The sequence below is a fragment of the Suncus etruscus genome, chromosome 1, assembly GCF_024139225.1.
Source record: "Suncus etruscus isolate mSunEtr1 chromosome 1, mSunEtr1.pri.cur, whole genome shotgun sequence".
Taxonomy (NCBI): Eukaryota; Metazoa; Chordata; class Mammalia; order Eulipotyphla; family Soricidae; genus Suncus; species Suncus etruscus.
The window spans coordinates 175,038,398-175,062,234 of NC_064848.1; the positions used below are offsets into that span (position 1 = coordinate 175,038,398).

At 51.3% G+C, this 23,837-nt stretch overlaps 2 protein-coding genes across 7 annotated transcripts in view; both read left to right on the top strand.

The window, feature by feature from the left end:
- The first annotated feature begins 1,681 nt into the window (after positions 1 to 1,681).
- On the top strand, positions 1,682 to 17,148 carry SEPTIN4 (septin 4). Of its 5 annotated transcripts, XM_049771927.1 has the most exons (12): positions 4,493 to 4,649; positions 7,157 to 7,444; positions 7,930 to 8,023; positions 8,837 to 8,923; positions 9,387 to 9,510; positions 15,378 to 15,512; positions 15,590 to 15,707; positions 15,793 to 15,894; positions 16,073 to 16,169; positions 16,267 to 16,429; positions 16,588 to 16,687; positions 16,932 to 17,148. In XM_049771927.1, the coding sequence occupies exons 1-12, from the start codon at positions 4,590 to 4,592 to the stop codon at positions 16,989 to 16,991; spliced, it is 1,428 nt and encodes a 475-aa protein (XP_049627884.1). In that variant the 5' UTR covers positions 4,493 to 4,589; the 3' UTR covers positions 16,992 to 17,148. The 5 variants fall into 5 exon arrangements, with proteins under 5 accessions (XP_049627894.1, XP_049627915.1, XP_049627880.1 ...); XM_049771948.1 differs by lacking the exon at positions 16,932 to 17,148 and having other exon boundaries at positions 4,494 to 4,649; positions 16,515 to 16,661; XM_049771937.1 differs by lacking the exons at positions 4,493 to 4,649; positions 16,932 to 17,148 and adding an exon at positions 1,682 to 1,967 and having other exon boundaries at positions 16,267 to 16,661.
- Positions 17,149 to 19,217: 2,069 nt separating this feature from the next.
- The window catches only part of MTMR4 (myotubularin related protein 4), a 28,740-nt gene continuing 24,120 nt past the window's right edge, over positions 19,218 to 23,837 (top strand). Inside the window, exons 1-2 of one of the 2 annotated variants that reach the window (XM_049771308.1) lie at positions 19,218 to 19,422; positions 20,612 to 20,650. In XM_049771308.1, the coding sequence (XP_049627265.1) occupies positions 20,648 to 20,650 (3 nt within the window). In that variant the 5' untranslated portion in view covers positions 19,218 to 19,422; positions 20,612 to 20,647. Of the gene's footprint in view, positions 19,423 to 19,984; positions 20,003 to 20,611; positions 20,651 to 23,837 lie in introns of those variants that run through there. The other variant, XM_049771314.1, reaches the window with a different exon arrangement.

The following is a 23,837-nucleotide window of genomic DNA, read 5'->3' on the forward strand; positions in this document are numbered from 1 at the left end:
TCCTTTGTTATTTCTGCTGTATTGGAGGTCATATACATTTCTATGTGAACCTCACACACTGTTGTTGGGGTACTTATGTACATTTCTTTTTTTGGCTGTAGTGTGCACAGCCAGAATTGCACAGAAAATGTACAATTTGTGTGGCTTGGGGGGTTTGCAGGCAACAGAATTGCTGGGATCACATGTGAGGTGGTGCCAGGGATCAAACTCCAGCCTCACAGGCTCTCTACCACTAAGCTATTCCTGAAACCCGATCTTGTTATTTTTTGTTTGTTAGTTTGTTTTTGGGTCATACCCGGAAGTGCTTGGGTTACTCCTGGCTCTGTGCTCAGAAATCGCTACTGGCAGGCACCAGGATGCTGGGATTTGAACCACCATCTGTCCTGGGTCTACTTCGTGCAAGGCAAATGCCCTACCGCTGTGCTTTCTCTCTGGCCCTACCATCCTGATACTTTTTATGTTTTTTATTTGGGAGGAACACCCAATGTTTGGGTTACTCCTGGAATTTTGCACCCAGGAATCTCTCCTGGAGGGATTGCATCTCCACATGGGATGCATAGGATTGAACCCTGGTTCGCTGTGTGCAAGGCAGGTGCCCTACCCGCTGTACTATAACTCCAGCCCCAGCCCATCCTGATTTCTCCAAGCATTTGTACCCACTCCCTTTCTCTAGCTCACCAGTGCCAGATATCCAATGACATCTCCGGCAGCAGCTCCTTGTTTTCACTGCCTAATGTCACTTACCATGCTCAGGCCCTCTCCCTCCCACAGTTGAGTGCTCACTGCTTCCAACAATGAGCACTAGGTCGCAGATCAGGCCAGAAGAGGGTGGCCACCTCTGGTGCCCTTCACCAATACAGAAGGTCGGGACTGTGCTTGTGCAAAGTGTATTTAGGTCACTCAGCCTGCCATTGGAGAAGAGCTCCCGGGACTCAGGGAGGGGCATGCTCCTGGAAACTTCCCCAGAAGCCTGACCAGCTCAGGAAATCCCTTACTACCTTCCCACCCCCTAAGGTGGGAGGGACCTACCTCTCACCCCTGTTGACCCCCCTGAACCTCTAATTCTCCTAAAGCTGTTGGGTCATCTGCTAGCCTGGCATGGGGAGGGGGGGCACTCCCACACTGGCCTCTCCCCTGGCTCCTCTTTCTTTAGCCCCAGACAAGGCTTCTCTGGGGCCAAATTCTGCAGCAAATCCCTTTCTGTCCTTAATCTGGAGGACTGAAGATGCAGCTCAGTTGTGGAAATTTGCCTTACATGCCAGTTGTAAGGTCATAGATTTAGTCCTGGGCTCACCTTCACCTCAAAAGAACAGGAAAGAAAAGGAAAGCTCGTCAGTCTGTCGAATCTAGGGTCCTGTCTAATGGGAATCTCTGGGTCTTTCTCTTTTGCCCGCCTGCAGGGCAGTGGGCAGTGTTGGGGTTCTCTTAAGGTACAGCCAAGCTAGGGACGATGAGTGAGTGAATATCTGGACAGCAAATTCCGGGCTCATTTCCCGAAACCCCGCACAATCAATCTCAGGAGTTTCTTTCCAGTTTGGGGGGCTAACCTCTCTTCTCCTTGCAGCGGCTTCTCCTCCTGGGAATGCCAGGTGGGTGGTTCCTATTCTTGGGGGGACAGGCTCCAGCCCCCCACAATACTGACTGCAATGCCTCAAGAGGCCCCTGGCAAGGACTGGGGGGAGATCGACACACAGGAAGGCTCCAGCCTTCTCTCCTCTCCGCCTGGCCGGGGAAACTGCGGGTCAGAGCCGCTCCCGGGCTGGCGGCCCCCCGGTCCGGGGCACCCGCACCCCACGGCAGAGGAGGTCAGGCCCCGCCCCGCAGCGCCTCGCCTCGCCCCGCCCGTCCGCGGCCGGCCGCTGCTCTCGGGGACCCGCGGGGAAGCGAGGTCGGCGCGCAGCTCCCGCTGCGGGTTGTCGGGCGCTGTCCACCCAGGCGGAGCCGGCCCGGCCCGGGCTGCAGCCATGGTAAGGCGGACGGGCGCTGGGCAAGGCCCGCAGACCTGGGCGGCTCCTTCGGGACCCGCAGCCCTGCAGCCCAGGCTGTGCGGGGCCCGGGGTGGGCAGCTGTGGCCGGTTCAGAGAGCAGGCTGGCACTGCTGGCGGGTGGCACCGCGTCTCTGGTCCCAAGTTTCTTGTTCTCCTCTGACCAGCGTCTGGGGGTCGGGGAGACCCCTGGGGTAAGGTTGGTTGGTGTTGGGGTTCTGGGGTCGGTGCTAACCTGGACCCAGGTGAGAGAAGCGCGTGCTAGATTTCTAGTCCAGGGCCCCCCGTGGGTGCCCAGGAGGTGCCCGCCCCCTCCAGCTCAGGCTTAACCTGATGCCTTTCCTCACCCACCTACCCTGGGTTTAGCGGCCAGCTTCCTCAGCGCAATACTTGGAGGCGACGCGCCTGACACTTGCCAGCCTCTCCAGCCAGGAGAGATAAGGAAATGCTGGGCTGGGGGGCTTGCAAGGGACGCCCTTCCCGCAGTGTCCTCGCTGCAGAGACCCAGAGAAAGGGCCTCCCTGCGTCTCCTCCTCGGTGGGATCAGCTTTTATCCTTTGCTTCTTTCTGCTGCAACCTGCCCCCACCAGCCCCACATCCCTCCCAACCAGGCCCTCTGCAGTGGAGGCGGTGTGGGAGCTCGTTCCTGCCACCTGCCTGTGATGGGAGGAGAAACGGGGACCCAGCACAGCCACCGCAGGTAGTAGGAAGTTTTGATGTTTGTTGGTGAGGCTGCCGGTGGCTCTTTGGCGCTGTTTTCAGAGACTGCCCAGACCCATTGTGCCCATCTTAGATGCCAGCCTCTCCCCCAGGTCTGGAAGTCCTCTGGGTTTGTCTTCTGCATTAGGAGGCGCAGACTGTTGAAATCAGGGGTTTGGGGATGCCAGGCCCCCTGGAATTTGAATCTTTCAGGTCTGGAAATACAACATTTTGGACTCTTGTCTCTCAAGCTGTTTCCAGGCTGAGGCCCAAATCTTGGCCAGGAAGTTTTAGTGACCCTGCGACCTTCTCCCGAGGGGGTTTCCTGGGAGAGGCCAAGTGGAGCCTGTTCTGATGCTTGCCCCGATCTTACTCCCCTCGGGGGATGGGGGCAGACAAGCGGATTGTTCCAGGGTTGCAAGCCTGAGGAGTGCTGAGTGTCTCCAGTGCCAAACTCAGGGGGACCAAAAAGGGCCTTTTCTGCCACACACTTAGCTCAGTTCAGCTGAGGTCTTGGTGCTTCCAAGTTGGCGCAGACAACCGTGTTCCTCTAAAGACACTCCCCCCCTTCAGTTCCCCCACCAGTCCTGATACTGAATGGTTCATATCCAGCCAGAGTCCTCCGTTGGGTTTCTTTGTGGGAGGGCAGTGGAGAGCTGCCTAGTCCAGGCGGGCAGGCTGGGAATGATTTGCATGGCAAGCGAACGACAGGGCCATTTAATAACCATCCTGTGGCCTGACAGGCACCTTCTCTCCTCAAACTCCAAGTATCTTAGTTAATTGTCATCTGGCAGTGCTTTCTTTCCCAGCCTTCCTGTGAGGCAGAGGAGAGCCATTCTACAGTTGGACTATCAGACCCTGAAATTAAGATCCTATTCCAGGGCAGGCAAGATGGTTCACAGGGCGCACATGCTTTGTATGTGGGAGGCCTGGGCTCAATCCCTGAGCACTGTTGGGGGTGACCCTTGAGCCCTGAGTTGGCAGTAGGCCCACATACTGCGGGTATTCTTCTAAATTGAAAACTACACACTATTCAGAATCAGCAAGGTGTTTCTGATCAGACCAGACACACTGGCTTCCTGACCACTAACTACCTTCTGCTTGAGCCCCTCAATTTGTCTGCCACCTGACTGGGATGGTGGTGGCTTCATGCTGGCCAGAGCCCCTGTCCTTAGACCAAAGCCCTGCAGTTTCCTCACTGACTGCAGAAGTTGGGAGAAGGGGAGACACATGGTGAGGGTCTCCATGGTGAATCAGGTGGTGGGAGAGTCTCTGTAGCAGAGTTCCCTCTGTGGCTCAAAGTCTCTGCAGGAAAATCTGGGGGTTGGGGGGGGTGTCTGTGCCAGGGGAACACTAAGGGAAACTGGAAGGAATGAGCAGCGGTTCCCATGCACCCATTTCAGGGGCCTCTCAGGTACACACCCCCTTCCCTCTTTAGTATACTTTTAAGATCAGGTGAAAGGGTGAGATTCAGATCCTTTGAGAGGATGGCCCATAACCCTCACACAGGCTTTAGTGACCTTGGGGGATAGCTAGAGAGGGCAAATGGATTGTGCTGTGGACAGAGGGGGAGGCTGGTGCTATGCCCACCAGGGTTGGCAGCAACAGGCATCCCGGGGCAGCCAATCAGAACATGAGGGCCTGCAGCGAAGCCTGTGATCCTGCTGCAGCTGAGCTGCCCCCGAGGGTGGGAGCCAGGGAAGGGGGGCAAGGGGTGGGAAGAACATTCCACAGACTTTTCTGGCCCCTGACAGAAACAGGGGGTCAAAGAGAAAGGGAAAGGAGCAAGCCAGGCAGCTGGAACACAAGAGTATCGAGACCAGACTGTTTCTGTGTGTGAGGAACTTGGCCTGGCAGATAAAATTAGATCTAGAGCTGACCAACAAGGCGTCTGAATTGTGGGACATGGACCGTCCACTGGACTGTCCAGGCAGCTTTGACCCTGAGGACAGGCCTGAAGCCAGGGTAAGGTGCTGCTTAGGGGGGAGGGGGGCTTGGCCTGTCTCCCCTTGCTTTGGCTGGGAGTAGGACCCTAATTCAGTTTGATCTCTGAAAGAACTGGAAACTAGAGATGAGGGGGCTGAACAGATATGGGGTGGGGATCCTGGTGTCCCCAATCTCTGAGCATCCAGGGCTGGAAGGAAGAATGGTATTAGGATGCTGGTGGATCTTCTGGAGGGGACCTTCCCTTTCCTACTGACCCTTGCCCAGTGCCCCTGCAAAAACTAGGCAGAGTTGCTTTCTTTTTTCTTTTTTGGGTCACACCCGGCAGTGCTCAGGGGTTATTCCTGGCTCCAGGCTCAGAAATTGCTCCTGGCAGGCAAGGGGGACCATATGGGACGCCGGGATTTGAACCGATGACCTCCTGCATGAAAGGCAAACGCCTTACCTCCATGCTATCTCTCCGACCCCCAGAGTTGCTTTCTTTTGCCTACCCTTAGCCTAAGCTCCAGACAACGACTGGTGCTCTGTAGGTTTTTTAGTGGGGCACAGTTTCCTGAAACCCATCAGACTCTGCCAGAAAGCAAGAGTGGCTGTATCCCCTGCCCATACCTCTTTTGCCATAGAATCAATTGATCCAATGAGGCTATTTGGACAGTGAAAGGGACACAGTCTTGGGGCTGGGGAATGTGGCTTGGTTTCAATGCACATGCCTTCCATGAGTGAGGCCCTTGGTTCAATTCCTAGCCCCAAGGGAAAAACAAAACTCAGTATTCCTGCTGGGGCCAGGCAATGGCTCTGAGAACTGGAGCACAGGCTTTGTATGCTAGAACCTGGGGTTCAAACCTGGCATCACATATTCCCCTGAGCACCATTAGGAGTAACCCATTAGCACTGAGCTGGGAGTAATCCCTGAACACCATGGGGTAAGGCACAAAAGCTAAAATAAATTACTAGGACAATTGATATAGATTGGGATTATGTCTACCCTCTAGGCCCCACAATTTTTTTTGTGATTGATTAATTGATTGGTTTCTGGGCCACACCTGGCAGTGCTGAGGGATTACTCCTGGCTTTGCACTCAAAAATCGCACCTGGCAGGCGGGGGCCCACTTGGGATGCTGGGTATTAAACTGGGTCCCTCCCTGGTTAGCTGCATGCAAGGAAAATGCCTCACGACTTGTGCTATCTCTTCAACCCTCCCCACAATTGTTATGTATGATCAGAGCCTGAGCAGCTGGGCTTGGTTCAGTTCTTTCCTCTGGTCACTGATCTGTGCTGCTGTTCTGATTTCAGTCTGGAGGGCTACTTGGGGCCCAGGGGAGTCCCAGAGATCAAAGCTGTGAGCAGTGCGGGGACCTGGGAGGCAAGAGTGGACTTGTGAAAACTTGGACAAGTGAAAGTGGACTCTTAGGTGGCTTTCTCATTGGTTTCATGCAGTCCTTGTGCATGACTGCCTCTCTCAGGCCTTCCCTTTATGAAATGGGGAGCACAGGCCAGCTTATCACCACATCCTGGGGTTCCACAGTGGTTCAGGGTAGCCCCCACTGCTTTGGCCGATCCCCAGAGGGTGAGTCAGCCTCTGAAGCCAGCTCTTGTCCATTGTCTGGGGGTGGCAAGTGGGTATTGTGAGGCAGAACTGAGCCCAGCACTACCAGGCACTCCACTGAGGGGGTTGGCCCCGGAAGGAGATAAGCTTTAGGGTTTAGACTGAAGTAAAGTGAGAGAGGGGGAGCGACTTTTCCAATCTAAGATCAGGGTTAGACAGGTCTCTGTAGAGGAGCCAACTGGTTCTGTGCCTGCCACCCCCATAATTCACAGTTTAGGCTACAGGCCTCCCACCTTGCTCCCTAAAGCCTAGTTCCACTTAAAAGGGCCCTCACAATGGGGCCCAGCCTCACTTCAGCCCTGGGAGGCCTCTTCTAGTCATTATTTCCTACAGCAGTGGCCACAGACAGGGTCTGTCTTTCCCTTCTGAGACCTGGGTTCAGCCTCAAATGGGGCACAGTGTCAGAATAAAGAGGGTCAGAACAGTTGCACTCCTGGCATAGATCCCCTCAATCGCATCTGCCCAAGTGCCCTCAGGCTCACGGGTAGGTGGCATAGCGCCCTCTGGTGGCTCCCGAGTGACCTGGCACTCCCTCCCCTCTTGATCCCCTACATTTTTCTCTGTACCTTGAGCCATGTTCGTTCCTCTAACAGTTCTAATGCCTGTCTGTTTTCCATGATTCACTCTCACTTCCTGGCCTTTAGGGTGGTCCCTGGCCCCTATTGGGACCTCAAGGAGGGACAGCCTCAACAGGCACCTCCCACTAGAAGGAGAGAGGGAACTCTTCAGTTCCCAAGACAGTTGCCAGAGCTTTTGGGGCTGCCCAGGCCACTCCTGGACCCTCAGGGCTCCTTTGGCTTGGTTGCACTTTCTTTACCTCCTTAACCATAAGTGCTTTCCTCTCTCTCCCTCTGGCCTTTTCCTGTCTTCCTATTTTTAATTTCCCTTCCACCCACCTCCCTTCCCATCTCCCCACCCTCAGATCAGGCACTTTCTGGAGGAGACAGATGATAAAGAACTGAACAAGTTCGTGAAGGATTTCCCAGGAAGCGACACCTGTCAACGAGAGTCCAGGCCCCGAGTGGCCAGGCCCCGTCAGGAGCCAAAGCCCCAGGCTCCAGATTTCTGCGAGGATGACCTGGAGCTCAGAGCCTCCTCGTGGTCCCAACCCTGTGACAGCCAGCAGTACATCTCTGCCCCAGCCCCTCTCAGCCCCTCTGCCCGGCCCCGCAGTCCGTGGGGCAGGCTTGATCCTTATGATTCCTCTGAGGTAGAGCTGCTGGCCTAGCCTTTTATCTTTGAGCAAAGTAGTTTAGACCTAGTAAGAGAGCAAAAAGATCAGTGTGTGTGTGTGTGTGTGTGTGTGTGTGTGTGTGTGTGTGAATGAGTGAGTGAGTGAGAGAGGAGAGAGAAAGAGAGAGGAGAGAGAGAGAGAGAGAGAGAGAGAGAGAGAGAGAGAGAGAGAGAGAGAGAGAGAGAGAGAGAGAGAGAGAGAGAGAAGAGCACGAGTGCTGGGTCTCTGCCTGTACCATTTTGACCCCAACTCTGTGCCATAGTTGACACTAGTTGCACTCAGAACTGACTGTGCCTTTCGGGGGCTGGAACTCAGCTGGTGACCTCAGATGGAACTCAAAGGAGTTGGGCATTCTGGTTCTAAAATTGGGCAAAGACCTAGGAGAGAGGAGGAAGGCTGGTATCGGGTCCTGGGACCCCTCTAGCTGGTCACCCCATAGACTTGGTGTTTTTGTCTACTAGGATGACAAGGAGTATGTGGGCTTTGCGACCCTACCCAACCAAGTCCACCGGAAATCTGTGAAAAAAGGCTTTGACTTTACGCTCATGGTGGCAGGTAGAGTGGGACTGTGGTGGTGGTGGTGGTGGTGCAGAGGAAGTTTGGGTGGGGAGAACATATACATGGAGGGGAGGGAGGAAGGGAAGAGAAACTTGGCTGTGCCTTTTTTGCAAAGTAGCCAGAATTTCTAAAAGTAACTAGATGCAGGTGATTATTAACACTTCAGAGAAGCTTTAGGGAGCTAAAGAGCTCCAGGGGCTGGAGCACTTAGTTTGCAAAGTGAGCCCCAATGCTTCCATCCTGGTACCACAGTGGCTTCCCAACACAGGGAGAAGGCTCTAAGCACTGAGAGCTTCTGGGTGTGGTTCCAAAACAAAAACAATACACACACATATACACTCAAGGGCCAGAGATAGAGTTCAAAGGACCAGTCCATGTGCCTTGCATGTGGGAGACCTAGGTCAGAGCCCTTGTACTGAATGGGTCCATGGAACATTGCCAGGAGTGACCAGGAGCACGTATTGGGCTTAGCCCCTGAGCACTTCCAGGGATGGCCCTCCAACTAACTAACCAAAAATACAAAAAGCTCATTGGATCTACAGTTTTCTATCATTTGCCTCTCTCTTGGGCATTCTCTAATCCTCTCTGGGCCTCTGGCAAATAACAAGGCTGGGCAAGCTGTTTTCTGAGTTTCCTTCTCATGCTAAACATGCTAAATGTTGCGTTGATTGGGTTAGTTGATCACTTCCTAATTAGATAAGAAAGCTCCCTTCCCTCTCGTAAACTACCTATTTTAGTCCAGAGGGTTTCCCAGTGTTGATGGATGATATCTTCTGAGCTTGTGCTTCTCTATCTCTTGACCCCTGTCAGGAGAGTCTGGCCTGGGGAAATCCACCCTTGTCAACAGCCTCTTCCTCACGGATCTGTATCGGGACCGGAAGTTGCTCAGTGCTGAAGGTAAGGAAAGAAGCATGAAGGCGGGCAAACTCAGGCACTCATGATCCCTCAGTCAGCCTCCCCAGCCTGAGCGAAGCTGAGGCTTCCTAGCGAGACCAACAGCATCCTTCTGTGGCCTGTTGTGCCTGGCAGCTCACCAACTCATTCCCTAAAGATTTGGGTGCTGAAGGAGGGCAGGACCAGAATCCTGTTCTCTGGGTGAGTTTCTGACCCCCAAAAGGATTCCAGGAATCCAAGAAAATTGTCGGGAGCAGAGAAGACGCTGGGGCCAGAGCCAACAGCCACCGGCATTTCCTGTGTTGGGAAATGTGCTACTTGCTGGTTCCCAGAGAACTGGCCCCCCTGGAGCCTCAGAGTGGGAAAGGGGGGCAGCATGTACCAGCAGCCTGGGCAACAAAGCTGGTTGGGATAGGCAGTTTGTTCACTCAGAGAAGGCCCTGGCCTCAGTTTCCCCTTTCCATAGAACGCATCATGCAAACTGTGGAGATCACTAAACACGCGGTGGACATAGAAGAAAAGGGCGTGAGACTGCGGCTCACCATTGTGGACACACCAGGCTTTGGGGATGCAGTCAACAACACAGAGTGGTATGTCTGGCCAAACACAGCCCTGGGGGTCACTCCCATTATGTACACATCCACAGGCAAGATTCCACGTATGAAGGAAAGGGTGGTGATCATGTACAATATCACTCTCCCTTCTGGGCAGCTGTCCCCTCTGTGAAGTGAGGGGGAAAGAAATAGAACAGACTTTTCTCTAAATTCCTTCTGATTTTGACCTGTTGTAATTCTATAGTGGGGGTGAAAACATAAGAAAGCAGAGCCTTGGGGTCAGAGTGCTAGCACTGTGGGGAGGATATTTGCGTTATGGATGACAAAATCAGGTTGAATCCCTGGCATCCTATATGGTCCCCAGCCAGGAGTGATTTTTGAGCACAGAGTCAGGAGTAATCCCTGAGCGCCACCAGGTGTGGCCTAAAAACAAAAACCAAAAAAGAGGACAGAGCCTCAGGGACCAGAGAGATCATTGGCCATTCAGTGTTTAAGATGCATGCTTTGCATGCACCCACCCTAGGTTAGTTCCCAATGCCTCATAGTTTCCTGAGGATTCCTAGTATAGCACTGGAAGCTATGGAGACTTCAAGCATTGCTGGGATGGCCCTGGTTGTCCTTAGCATTGCAGAGCCTGAGCAGAACCCAGCCAAGAATCCGTGGGAATGGCCTCAGGTCCCCAGGGTACTGTTCAAGAAGCCACCTGTCCTCTTGCCCCCCAAAGAAAGAACAGCTTCAAGAAAGCAAACACTTGACAGTAGGACTTTAATAAATGCCTCCTTTCCTTTCACTAGTAACTTTTTTTGTTTTTGTTTTTTTGGGTCACACCCAGCAGCACTCAGGGGTTACTCATGGCTCTATGCTCAGAAATCACTCCTGGCAGGCTCAGGGGACCATATGGGATGCCAGGATTCGAACCTCTGACCTTCTGCATGCAAGGCAAATGCCTTACCTTCATGCTATCTTTCCGGCCCCTTCACTAGTAACTTTTTAGGAACAACAAACAATTCATCTGTTTCCCCCTCCCACTCCCACATGTGGTGCGTGGGGCTACTCTCTCCCTTGGGCTGAAGAGCTCTTGCTTCCTGCTATGCTCAGGGGACTAAGCAGTGCTGAGGATCGAACTTGGGCCATACTCAAAGTATGTGCTTAGCTCTTTTTGTTACTTTTTTGTTGTTGTTTTAGGGCTTCATCTGGTGGCACTCAGGGTTACTCCTGACTGCTCACAAATCACTCCTGGTAGGCTCAGGGACCCTATAGGATGCTGGGAATCAAATCCAGGTTGGTCGCGTGTAAGGCAAACATCCTACCTGCTGTGCTATTGCTCTGGCCCCATCTGTGTGTTATCTCTATGTTCCTGCCACAAACAAGTATTAAAGGGGGTCTGAGTCAAGAAGAGAGGGGTGAAGAGGAAGAAGAAAAGGTAAAGGGAAAATATGAGTGGAGCTTATTATTATTATTATTATTATTATTATTTGTTTGTTTGTTTGTTTTTGGGTCACACCTGGCAGGGTTCAGGGATTACTCCTGGCTCTACACTCAGAAATTGCCCCTGGCAGGCTCAGGGGACCATATGGGATGCTAGGATTCGAACCAATGACCTTCTGCATGTAAGGCAAACGCCTTACCTCCATGCTATCTCTTCGGCCCCAGAGTGGAGCTTTTTTTAAACACCAGGTAACTTTTAGGCTCTCTGACCAAAGAATAGATGGTGGTTTTGTTTTTATTTTTCAGGAATTTGGAGTGATGATTAGGTAATGTCAGACCTAAGTGACTAGTAAAATGGGTTGCAGGGGTCTCAAACTCAATTTACCTGGGGGCTGCAGGAGGCAAAGTCGGGGTGATCCTTGAGTGCAAAGTCAGTAGTAAGCCTTGAACATTGGGGGGTGTGACCCAAACAACTAAAACAAAACGAAACAAAGATTCCTCGAGGGCAGGGCCACAAAATGTTGTACGGAGGGCCATTTGTGGCCCGCGGGCCCCTGGAGAGAGACAGGGAAAAAATGGGTGCCTTTTGTTGAAGTTCGTCCTGATCTCATTGTCTAGTTACATATGGCATGATCTAGAGAAAAATTACTTCCTGTCTTTTCAAATAGAAAAAAAATCAGATTCTGGGGCTGGAGAGATAGCACAGTCGTAGGCATTTGCCTTGTATGCCAACCCAGGACCAACAGGGTTCAAATCCTAGCATTCCATATGGTCCCTCGGGCCTTTCAGGAGCGATTTCTGAGCAGATGACCAGTAGTAATCCCTGAGCACCACCGGGTGTGGCCCAAAAAGAAAGAAAAAAAATCAGATTCTTGGGCCGGAGTGATAGCACAGCAGTAGGGCGTTTGCCTTACACATCACTGACCCAGGATGGACCTGGGTTTGATCCCCGGCACCCATATCGTCCCCTGAGCCAGGAGCTATTTCTGAATGTAGAGCCAGGAGCGATTTCTGAGTGCAGAGCCAGGAGTAACCCCTTATCATCACCGGATGTGGCCTAAAAATAAACAAACAAAAAAGAAAACATAAGATTCTTGGGAGAAGAGTGATAGCTCAGTAAGTAGTACCTTTGCCTGCACACAGCTGACCCAGATTTGATCCTCAGCATCCCATATGGTCCTTCAAGCCTGCTAAGCACAGAGCCAGGAGTCACCCCGGAGCACTACAGAATGTGGCCCCCCCCCCAAAAAAAAAAGACAAAACCAAAGAAAAAAATTCTGGCCTTACACCTCACTTTGATCATCTTAAAACTACCTGGACATGTGGCTGAACCAGGTTCGATCCCTAGCATCCACATCACCAGAGCACCACCAGGAATGATTTCAGAGAGCAGAGACAGGAGTAACCACTAGGTGTGGCCCCCAAACAAAAACACACAAAAATTGTAGAATGGGACCAATAAGATAACAAAGTTTAAGACATATGGAATAGAGTGATAGCAAGCAGGTAGGGCGTTTCCCTCTCACACAGCTAACCCAGGACCCAGGTTTGATCCTCAGCATCTCATGTGGTCCTCTGAACTTGCCAATAGTAATTTCTGTGGCGGAGCCAGGAATAAGCCCTGAGTACTGCCTGCTAGGGCCCCAAACCCCCAAACCAAAAAAAGATTAAAGCATGTATTTGAATCCCAGCACCACTATGGTCCCTGAGCACTGAGCTAGATATGGTCCCTGTGATCTACCATGGGAGTGGTACAAAAAGATGGGGTGGCTAGGAAGATTACTTAAAGGCTGAACACATATGTTATGAATACATAACACATGTTGAACATAATTGTGGGAGGAACTATGGTACTCTGCAAGGTTCAGGAAATTTCCCTAAACATCATCAAGCCAAGATAGATTCTGAGAACTGCCAGGTATAGCTCCCTCCCCCACCGAGAGAGAGAGAGAGAGAGATAGAGAGAGAGAGAGAGAGAGAGAGAGAGAGAGAGAGAGAGAGAGAGAGAGAGAGAGGAGAGAGAGAGAGAGAGAAAGTATAAAATAAAAAAAAGTTCTTGTTAAAGTGAGTAAAAATGCTAAGACCACAGTGAGCATACTGTAAGTTAGGGTGATTGCCTTATACACAGCTGATCTGGATTCAATCCTCAGCATCCCATATGTTACTCAAGCCAGGAGTGATCCCTGAGTGTAGTCAGGAATATGCCCTTAGCATAAAAAAACAAGACCAAACAAACTCAAATCAAACAAACAAAATCTAAGATGGGCCAGAGAGGTATTAATGCAGGCTGGGCCCTTGCTTTGCATGTGATTGACCAGGTTAGACCCTCCAGCACCTATTTTGTTTCTATGATCCTTGCCAGGAGTTATCCCTTAGTAGAGCTGGGAGTAAGCACTATACACCATCAGTTGTGTCCTCAAAACACAACAACAAAAACTGTCAAGATGGTGGCTGGAGAGATAGCACAGTGGGAGGGCGTTTGCCTTGCATGCAGCTGATTCAGAATGGACAGTGGTTCAAATCCCAGCATCCCACATTGTCCCCAGAGCCTGCAGGGGCAATTTCTGAGCACAGAGCCAGGAGTAACGAGTGCCACTGCCAGGTTTTTGTGACTCAAAAACCAAAACCAAAACCAACCAACCAAACAAACAAACAAAACCCCACCTGTCAAGACAGCTACAGCCAAGACTAAGTTGGTTCCTGTACACTGTGGAGGTTGTGTGCTCCTGGGCCAATCCTGGATAACTTCCTCCTACCAGACTCTTAACTTTCCAGTCTATACTCTGTGCCTCCCAAACACTGCTTCCTCTTCAGCAGCAGTATCTAAGACTTACAGGAGGGTTATCATATCTTACCTTCTTCTCTATGCTGTGTTATCACACAATCTTCACAAATATTCCTAATGGAGCAAGGTAGCCTCAACTTTTCTTACCATCCTACTTGTGCCAGGAACAAGAGCAGCAAACTGGGCTTACCTACAGCTCAACCTCCATCTAGTACCTGACTCCTATATATCAAGTACTATACCACACCAGTCCTCCTACTTACCTCTTCCTACTTTCTGTAACTTTCATTTGCCTGACACCTCACAGTAGACAAGGTACTTCTACAAGTACTTAGTTCCAGCAGGAATTTGAGCAGCTATTGGATGCAACCCATGTTGAACCTTTTCAGGGATGCAGAGCAGCCGAATTGGTTTTATCCTCAAGAAGCTACTGTGTGGAGGCAGTGGAGGTGAGGGGTTGAGTGTCAGAGCTCTCCAATGTGTGTCCATCAGGTAACAACTTGGTAAATGAAAGTTTTAGAAGTCACATGGGCAGGAATTTAGGAGGGTAGAGAATTGACCAGCCCAGATCATGTGGATTGAGACTCGTAGCTGCTCTGAATTTAGTTTCTCCATGTATAAAGGAAGGGTGATGAGACTCATCATGTCCACCCATCCATCAGAGCACTGATCATTGAAGAGTAAACTAGGTAACAGAGGAGAAAGACAACAACCTACTCACAAACCTCTGCTTTCATATTTATCTTTCACTATGTTAAAGGGAAGGCAAGAATAGGGAGATGTTGGCATAGTATAAGGAGCCTTTGTGGAAGAGGTGGTTCTTTTGACAACTTTCAAGGATGGAATAAAGGAGGATGGAGTCAGATGAACAAAGGCTCTGAGGCTGGTCTATGAAGTTGACCTAGGGTGCCCCCTCCTTCCCACATGCAGATTTTTTTTGGGGGGGAGGGTCACCGGCAGCACTCAGGGGTTACTCCTGGCTCTACACTCAGAAATCACTCCTGGCAGGCTCGGGGGACCATGTGGGATGCCGGGATTTGAACCACCATCCTTCTGCATGCAAGGCAAATGCCTTACCTCCATGCTATCTCTCTGGCCCCTCACCTGCAGACTCTTGTCTATTTTTCTTTTCCTTCCTTCTTCTCCTCCTTGCTATTCTTTTTTTTTTTGGCCACACCCAATGGTGCTCAGAACTTATCCCTGGCTTTGTGCTCAGGGATCACTCCTGGCAGGCTCAGGGAATTATATGTGGTACCAGGGATCAAACCCAGTCATACGGCAAACACCTTATTCACTGTACTATTGTTCTGACCTTTCTTTGTTGCTCATCTAGTTTTGATTGGTCACCTGATTCTTTTTGGGCCACATCCCATACTCAGAGCTTACTCCTAGCTCTGTACTCACATGGTGCTCAAGGGACCATATGTAGTGGTGGTGATCAAAACCAGGTCAGCTTCATGCAAGGCAACTGTTTGTATTATCACTGTCACCCATGATCTTGATTCTTTTATGCTCATCAAATGAGTACTTACTGTTGCTTGTACACAGAGTTTGATTATCAGCACACAGACTGGAAGGTGTGCCCCATCCCTTCCTGAAGCTGTAGTGAATAACAGTCACACAGTTGAAAGTGTGAGCTATGCCAGGCAGTTCCTACCCCCATTTCTCTGCTTGTCCATCCCTGTTCCAGCTGGAAGCCTGTGGCAGAATACATCGACCAGCAGTTTGAGCAGTATTTCCGAGATGAGAGTGGCCTGAACCGCAAAAATATTCAAGACAACAGGGTGCACTGCTGCCTCTACTTCATTTCGCCCTTCGGTCATGGGTAGGACCCAAGCCCTAAGCTCCTCCCTCAGAGGCAGGGCAACCTCTGGCAGAGGGTCACAGGTTCCTGTTCTCCAGGCTCCGGCCACTGGATGTGGAATTCATGAAGGCTCTGCACCATCGAGTCAATATCGTACCTATCCTGGCAAAGGCAGACACACTGACACCTCCTGAGGTGGAGCGCAAGAAATGCAAAGTGAGGGGGGCACAAGAGGGAGGATAACAGGTGGGCCCTGAAAAGTTGGGGACTCCAGACCTGTGGTCTCTCATGTGTCTGCCAGATCCGGCAAGAGATAGCACACTTTGGGATCAAGATCTACCAGTTCCCAGATTGTGATTCTGATGAAGATGAGGACTTCAAATTACAGGACCAAGCCCTAAAGGTGGGCCCTCTGTCACACTTAGTCTCTTCTGGCAGTAGAGGGATATGAAATTATGTACAAGGTGGGCTTTGGGGCAGGGAGCAGACCTTGGCTGCAGGATGAAGCAGAGACAAAGCTGCAAGTGAAAAGGAACAGTAGAGAATGGGGACTGCTGATAGATACCTCAAATTTCTTCCAGGAAAGCATCCCGTTTGCTGTAATTGGCAGCAACACTGTGGTAGAGGCTAGAGGGCGACGTGTTCGGGGGCGTCTCTACCCTTGGGGCATTGTGGAAGGTAAAGCACAAAGCTGGTAACAGTCTGGGGGACCTCCTAGCCCTCAGAGGCTCTCCCCTCCCCATGTCCCTGCCTGACCCTTAGCCTTGCTATGCAGTGGAAAACCCAGGGCACTGCGACTTCGTGAAGCTGAGGACAATGCTGGTGCGTACTCATATGCAGGACCTGAAGGACGTGACTCGGGAGACGCATTATGAGAACTACCGGGCACAGTGTATCCAGAGCATGACACGCCTGGTGGTGAAGGAGCGGAACCGCAAGTATGGCCAGGAGCCAGGACAGCTGGCAGGGGGGCGCCCAAGTGAAGCCTTGGGTGAGACCAAGCCCTTCTTTGTTCTTCTACAGGCTCTAGGCTCAATCCAAGCAGGTGCTGGGGTCCCCCTAGCCTTACCAACTCCCCCTCTCCCCTTCCCCTCAGCAAACTGACTCGAGAGAGTGGTACCGACTTCCCAATCCCTGCTGTCCCACCAGGGACAGATCCAGAAACTGAAAGGCTGATCCGAGAGAAAGACGAAGAGGTGAGAGCAGTTTGGAGTGGCAGGGGAGTCTAGGAGGACCGCTGCTTGATTAGACACTTCAGTGTCTCTGGGTTGACAGGGAGCCCTAGACTCAGGTGCATGTCTGGAATGAAGGGGTGGGGCAGGGTGGGGCTGATTAACACTCAGTCTCCCTGGGTGCTCCATGGTCCAGGCTCAAGGGATGGGTAAAGTTTAGCTTCCTCAACCTCAAGGACTAGACTTTCAGTGTAGGCACCTGTTTCAGCTGCGGCGGATGCAGGAGATGCTGCATACAATCCAAAGACAGATGAAGGAGACCCACTAGCTGGCTTTCAATCCTTAATATTTAAATATAATCTTCATCCTCCGTGCCGGCCCCACCCAGCACCAGCTCTGCTCAGGCCCCTACAGCTACTGCCACTTCGCCTTATATCCTTGCTGACTCCCCAGAGACTCAGAGGAAATAAAGTTTAACAAATCTCTTTGTGCCTTCTGGTGTCACTGTCCAGATCTTTACTTGTTTTCCTGCAGTTGGGGATAATTTGAGGATCATTCATGAAAGGCTATGGGAGGATCACATTGGCTTCTACCTTTAAGCAGGGAGAGGAGGGGGCCTCTTTCCCAAGACAGGGCCCTCATCTTCTTTTTCTTTTTCTTGGGGGAAGGTGGCAACACCCAGTGACGGTCAGGGCTTACTCCTGGCTATGCGCTCAGAAACTGCTCCAGGCTTGGGGGACCATATGAGACGCTGGGGGATTGAACCAAGGTCCGTCCTGGATCAGCTGTGTGCAAGGCAAACAAACGCACTACTGATGTGCTACCACTCTGGCCCCCTCTCATCTTTTCTTGTTTTTGAGACATATCCAGTGATGCACAGGGGCTACTCTGATGAGGATGAGGACTTTAAATTACAGGACCAAGCCCTTACGGGCTCCATGGCATACACTCAATAATTACCCTTTGTGGTGTTCAGGGGACCATATGGAATGCCTGTTATTAAACCTGGGGTTCAAGGCAAGGTCGCCACGAACTGTTCTTTCTGGCTTGACCCTATCTTCTTGTTACCTTGCTTTTATCCAAATCCCAGTCCCTCTTCATTTTTCTCACAAGCAGAACTTCTGATTCTATGGCAGTTTTGGATCTGAGACCAAGCCTTCATAAAAATAATTGTGATTGACTGCTGACCACCTTCTGAATCCGTTTGCTTGGCGATGGGGGAATTAAGCTTGGCACTTTAGGAACCCTGTGACAAGAACACAAAACACATATTGAAGGTCTGGCAACCCCCAAACACTCCAGTAGACTCTGAAATGAATAAAGTCCGAGAACTGTCGTGGCAAAGCTCGGTATTCGTTTAACAAACATTAAGCATCAGACCTCGAAGGGTTCAAACATTCTGGACCCTACAGTGGAAGCCCGCAAGGTTTCTGTATTGAGGGGAACATGCCAAGAAATGAATTCGACTTCCAATGCTTTATAAAACAAAGGCACAAGATGTCCCAGAGCCCGGAGTGATGGATGACATTTGGACCAATATAAAAATGAGGCCTGGGGCCGGAGAGACAGCATGGAGATGGGGCGTTTGTCTTGCGTGCAGAAGGACGGTGGTTCGAATCCCATATAGTCCCCTGAGCCTGCTAGGAGCGATTTCTGAGCGTAGAGCCAGGAGGAAACCCTGAGAGCTGCCGGGTGTGACTCCAAAACCAAAAAAAAAAAAAAAAAAAAAAAGAGGCCTGAGCCTCGCTATAAAAATCTGAGCCCCTAAATCACCATTTCCCAGGTGCATGATACAGCGGGGCCAAAGCGCCCTCCAGCGGTCCGACCCGACACCCCAATCAATCCCCATTCTGCAGCCTGCGGAGTCCCGGGGCGCGAGGGTGGGCGGAGCAAGAGCGAAAAAGCCTCGCGAGAGCTCCGAATTCTCCACACGCGTTCACAAAAGCAGGAGGTGGCGGTCTCCGGGCCGGGTTTCCAATCGCCTCAGAGCTAGAGCTTGAAGCAGGTCGGCAGGGGCCGCACGGGCCATGAAGATGTTGCAGGATGAGTTCTCGGATGCAAAGAAGCGGGAGTCGGAGGATCCGTCCAGGCTGGCCGGAGGGGCCATAACCTGAGGCCACGAACAGAAGGTTGAATTAGGGCTTTCGGGCCCTGCCCCTCGCGCTCCCGTCCCCAGAGCCTGACTCTTCACTCCTCCAGGTTAGGGCAATGGGATGGATGCCCGCGGCTCGACCCGACGTGCCAATGGAAATTCACAATGAGAATCACCCGCCGACACGCTCGCCCCCGGAAGCCGCCCGTGCGACCCGTCCCCTCGCACGACTCCGCCTCCAATGGCGCTACCAGTAGGGCGACTGGCCGCCCCCACTTCCGGCCCCTGGCGCCTTCCTCCGCAGCCCCCCTTTTGCCGCGCTCCCATTGGCTGCCGCAGGGACGCGCTGTGATTTCTCATTGGCTACCGGCGTCGCCCCACCTCCCTCCGGTTACAGCCTCGTCTTCTGGCGCCTGATTGGCTACGAACTGGGAGGGCGTCTGCCCGAGTTGACCAATGAGAGGGCCGGACAGTGAGGGCGGCGGCTGCGTGGTGGGGCCTGGGCGGGACTTAGGGTGGCTATTGGCCAGGGCGGGCCGAGAGCGGAGACGCGATTGGTCGGAGCCAGGGGCGCCATGGTGGGGCCGGAGCTGCGCGGTCTCAGCAGCTGCAGGAGACGGAAGTGGTGAGAGCGCGGCCTTCGGAGGGTCGGGCGGACGCCGCCTGGGTGAGTCACCCCGTGCCCCGAGCACTCGCATCGCTGCCAGTCTGGGAACCCGCAAAGACTGCAGCGTGCCCGGCCCCGCCCCGGGCCCTCCTGGCTTTCGGAGCCCCGCCCTCTGTCACTCGGGGCTCCGCCTCCGGGCCTGTAGGCTCCGCCCCTAGGACCTGGGCTCCTTTTCCATTCCTGGCCCGCCCCCCACCCTCTGGCTCCTGCTCCCCAGGGATGGGGCCCCTATATCTGGGAGCCTGGGTGGGGAGGCCCTGGCCCGGCCCTTGCCTCTCCCTCCTCACTCCCTCTCTCTGAAAGCTGCGTGCCAGTGGGCGGTGAGGCAGCACATATGACTTGCCACTTGCTGACTTACCCACGAGGGGAAGGTGGGCTGTGATCAGGCAGGCCCAGGGCCACAGATAGAGCTTTGCTACCCACAGCCTTCTTTTGGGCCTCTCTGGAAAGCCCCTGAGCTCGTCGAGGAGCAGGTGGGAAAGAGGCAGTGAAACCTGGGGCCTTTCTGAGTGGGATCCATGAATGGGCCCAGGAGGCCAGCCCCGTCCTGCAATTTCTGTGGTTTCCGCCCATTTGACAGGTATTGACTCAGGTCTGGGCAGGCCCTTGCTTCTGTCCTTCTTGGGTGGCTCCTACCTCTGTCCCACTCGCAGTTTGCTCAGCAGGACCTGTCCAGCCTTGCTGCTTTCTGATGGGTTGTGATCCCCTCCCTCTTGTCCTCTGCTCTGGACTCTGTCCCCAGTAAACAGGTCAGGTGGGTGCTACGTCCAGACATAGAGGCTAGGGAGATCCTTCCTGCAGATTTAAGTCTCTGCAGGGCCCAAAGTGAAGTGAGTCTTGGTGAGACTACCTCTGTCCCTTCAGAGTTGGCACTTCTTTTGCTTTCCCTCGAAGATCAGGACTGAAGAGTGTTTTACTTCTGGGTCTGGGGATCAGGGACCATAAGCTCTGACGAATAGCCTTGGATGATACTTATTCCTGCTGACTTCGTGGCTGACTTCGTGATCTGCAGGTCCACTTGTTGCTTCTTCCTGGGGCTCCATTGCCTTGTTTGGAATGGTGATTTATGGAAAGGCTGAATTCTCAACAGAGGAGCAGATTAAGAGCAATAGAGTACTTTAGAAATAGATAGGTGATATTTGTTGATGCGATGGTGCTCTTTATTCTTATTTTTGTTGTTTCTTTGCAGTGAAAAGCAGGCAGCCAGGATCCTCACCACGGTAGAATGGTGAGTACTTTTTCCACGGACCATTGTTCTTTCTGTAATCATGCGTTTTCCTCTGTGAAACTGCTTTGCCCTTTCCATAGCTTGAGCTCCAGGCTATTCTGTTTCGTTCTTAAACAGGTTCATCTACCGTGGAGATAAATTAAGTTTCTTTAGATTGCAAAACATCAGCTACTATCCAGTATTGGATCAGGAAGTCTCTGCTGTGATGCATCTTCCATATTACATTGGCTTTCTCAATTTTTTTTTTAATTTTTGTTTTTGGACCACATCCATTGGTGCTCAGAGGTTATTCCCAGCTCTACACTCAGAAATCGCTCCTGGCAGGCTTGGGGGATCATGTGGGATGCCAGGGGTTGAACCTAGGTCAGCTGTGTGCAAGGCAAATGCCCTCGCATTGTGCTATCACTCCGGCCCCTTTTTTTCAGTTTCTTTTTTGGTTTTTGGGCCCCAACCGGTGACACTCAGGGGTTACTCCTGGCTATGCGCTCAGAAATCATTTCTGGCTTTCGGGATCATATGGGACGCTGGGGGATCTAACCGTGGTCCATCTAGGCTAGCGTGGGCAAGGCAGACGCCTTACTGCTTGTGTCATTGCCCCCCCTCCCCATTTCAGTTCTTTATAATGGTTCTCCTCTTGCTTTTCTTGAAGTCCTGGTAGAAAAGTCAGGCCTTTTTTTTTTTTTCTTCCTCCTTTTGGGGCCTTTTTCTTAAAGCTGTATATCAAATTGACTTTACCAAAACCTGTGGGGCTCCGACAGGTGTTACTTTTGGTTAAGGGAATAGAGAAAGTTGACTGGCTATCTGGCTGAGGAATAGCTCAAAGTGCCCAGAATTTCACTGGTATATTTTGTGTGTGTGGCTATTATTAAGCATATTATTTTTCAGGATAATAATCTAGAGAGATAATACAGTAGGTAGGACCCTTGCCTTGCATGGGGCCAACCTGGGTTTGATCCGTGGTATTCCCTTAGTACTGCCAGAAGAGATCGCTGAGTACAGAGCCAGGAGCAATCCCTGAGCAATCGCCAGCGTGCCCAACAATAAAACAAACAACAAACAAAAATGTATATTTCCCACTAATTGTAACTGCTCTCCTTTTTTTTTTCTTTTTTTTTTTTTTTTTTTTTGGGTCACACCCGGTGGTGCTCAGGGGTGACTCCTGGCTGTCTGCTCAGAAATAGCTCCTGGCAGGCACGGGGGACCATATGGGACACCGGGATTCGAACCAACCACCTTTGGTCCTGGATCGGCTGTTTGCAAGGCAAACACCGCTGTGCTATCTCTCCTGGCCCGTAACTGCTCTTCTTACACCCCATGTTTAGGGTTCTTAAACTTTCAGAGAACAATTTTCAGAGAAAAGCATTGAACTATGAAAGTACCAGAGTTATGGGCTAGAGTGATAGTGCATGGGAAAGGGCACTTACCTTGCACACAGCTGACCTGGCATTCCAAATGGTCTTCAAGCCAACCAGGAATGACCCCTGAGTTTAGAGCCAGGAGTAAGACTTGAACACTGTGCCGTGTATGGCTCAAAAACCAAAAAAAAAAAAAAAAAAAAAACCAAAAAAAAAAAAAACAGGCCAGAGAGATAGCACAGTGGTAGGGTTTTTGCCTTGTACATGGCTGACCCTGGACAGACTGGGGTTCATTTCCTGGCAATCCATTTAGTCCCCCAAGCCTGCCAGTAGCGATTTCTGAATGCAGAGTCAGGAGTAACTCCTGAGTGCCACCGGGTGTGGCCCAAAAACAAACAAACAAACAAACAAAAACGCAACCACAACAAACAAGCAAAAAAAAAACAAACAAAAACAGAGCTGTGATCCAGCTCAGGTAGGTGATCTATTCTTTCAAGTGTGCACTGTGCTTTCGGGGCAGGTTAAGGAATCAGATGTGAGAGGAATCTGGCCGTTCTCCACCGCTTCCTTCTTTATAAGTTTATGGAGTGTGCAATATTGTCTCTTCTTGAAAGGGGTAGTTTCTTATAGCCCCATGTTTTTTTTTGGGTGATATCCGGCTGTGTTCAGGGTTCACTCCTGGCAGTGCTCAGGCCACTGTATGAGATGCTGGAACTCTTCTTTTTTTTTTTTTCCCTGTATCCTGAAAAGACTGTAGGCTTTCCAGTGAGCCTGGCCCAATTTTGAATCCTGGCATCATCACTTAAATACTTAATATTTAAATCATCACTTAAATACTTAAGTAAATTGCAATGTCATACAAGATAAGGCATACTTCTAGGACAGTTGAAAAGTTGTGTGAACAGGTATGAAACACATATGGCTCATAGGCAGTGCTTAATAAAATGTTAGGTTTTTCTCCCATTTCTTTCTTTCCTTAAACTTACAGCAAAACAAACACCCAGATTTCTATAAGTTACCTGGCAAAGCCAGGCATTCTGAGTAGTTTTTTGAACTTCTTCTTACTGCTTCTAATTTCTCGGCCCACCACCCAACTTCCTCCATCCCTGTGTTTCAGGTTTTGTTTTTGCTTGATTTCTGTTGGCCATAGTTGCAATGCTTTTTTTTCCCTCAGCTTAAGAAATTCTTTCTCCTCCAAGGAATTTTTTTTCCTCCCCTCAGAAGTCGTTCTCAGACTCTGTGGTGCTGGGGATTACCTCGGCCGACCCTGGAGGTACTGAAGGGGGCCCTCGGGTGTCCAACCCAGCTATGTCCTAGTGGTTATCTGACACCCCAGAACTTTGCTCAGCCCTTCAAGAAGGGATTTTGTATCCAGTAGAGAGAGAGAGAGAGAGAGAGAGAGAGAGAGTGTGTGTGTGTGTGTGTGTGTGTGTGTGTGAGAGAGAGAGAGAGAGAGAGAGAGAGAGAGAGAGAGAGAGAGAGAGAGAGAGAGAGAGAGAGAGAGAGAGAGAGGCAGACAGATAGACAGATAGATTAATACTCTCTTGTGAATTGGAACGACCAACTTGGCAGTAATCAATGTTTTGGGGGGCCAAATCTGGTGATGCTTAGGATTTCTGGCTCTGCACTCCTTATGAGCTCAGGGGTCCTGTAGGGTTCTGGGGATGGAACCAAGTTCAGCCACATGCAAAGAAAGCACCTGTACTGTATGTAGCTCTGACCCCCACAATGTTCTTTCCGAGGGAGCAAGGGAATGGGATTTAGTGAGTCACTGGACGGCCAGGGCAGGGGCTTGTGGTGTGAGGCCTGGAAACAAAAGGGCTTGGGGTGGA

Bases quoted from the DNA above. Each gene is read 5' to 3' on its own strand.
- SEPTIN4 (XM_049771923.1), top strand. From the start codon at position 4,590: ATGGACCGTCCACTGGACTGTCCAGGCAGCTTTGACCCTGAGGACAGG. The intron at 4,650-7,156 runs GTAAGGTGCTGC...CCCCACCCTCAG, and splicing joins AGGACAGGCCTGAAGCCAGG to ATCAGGCACTTTCTGGAGGA. The intron at 15,708-15,792 runs GTGAGGGGGGCA...TGTGTCTGCCAG, and splicing joins TGGAGCGCAAGAAATGCAAA to ATCCGGCAAGAGATAGCACA.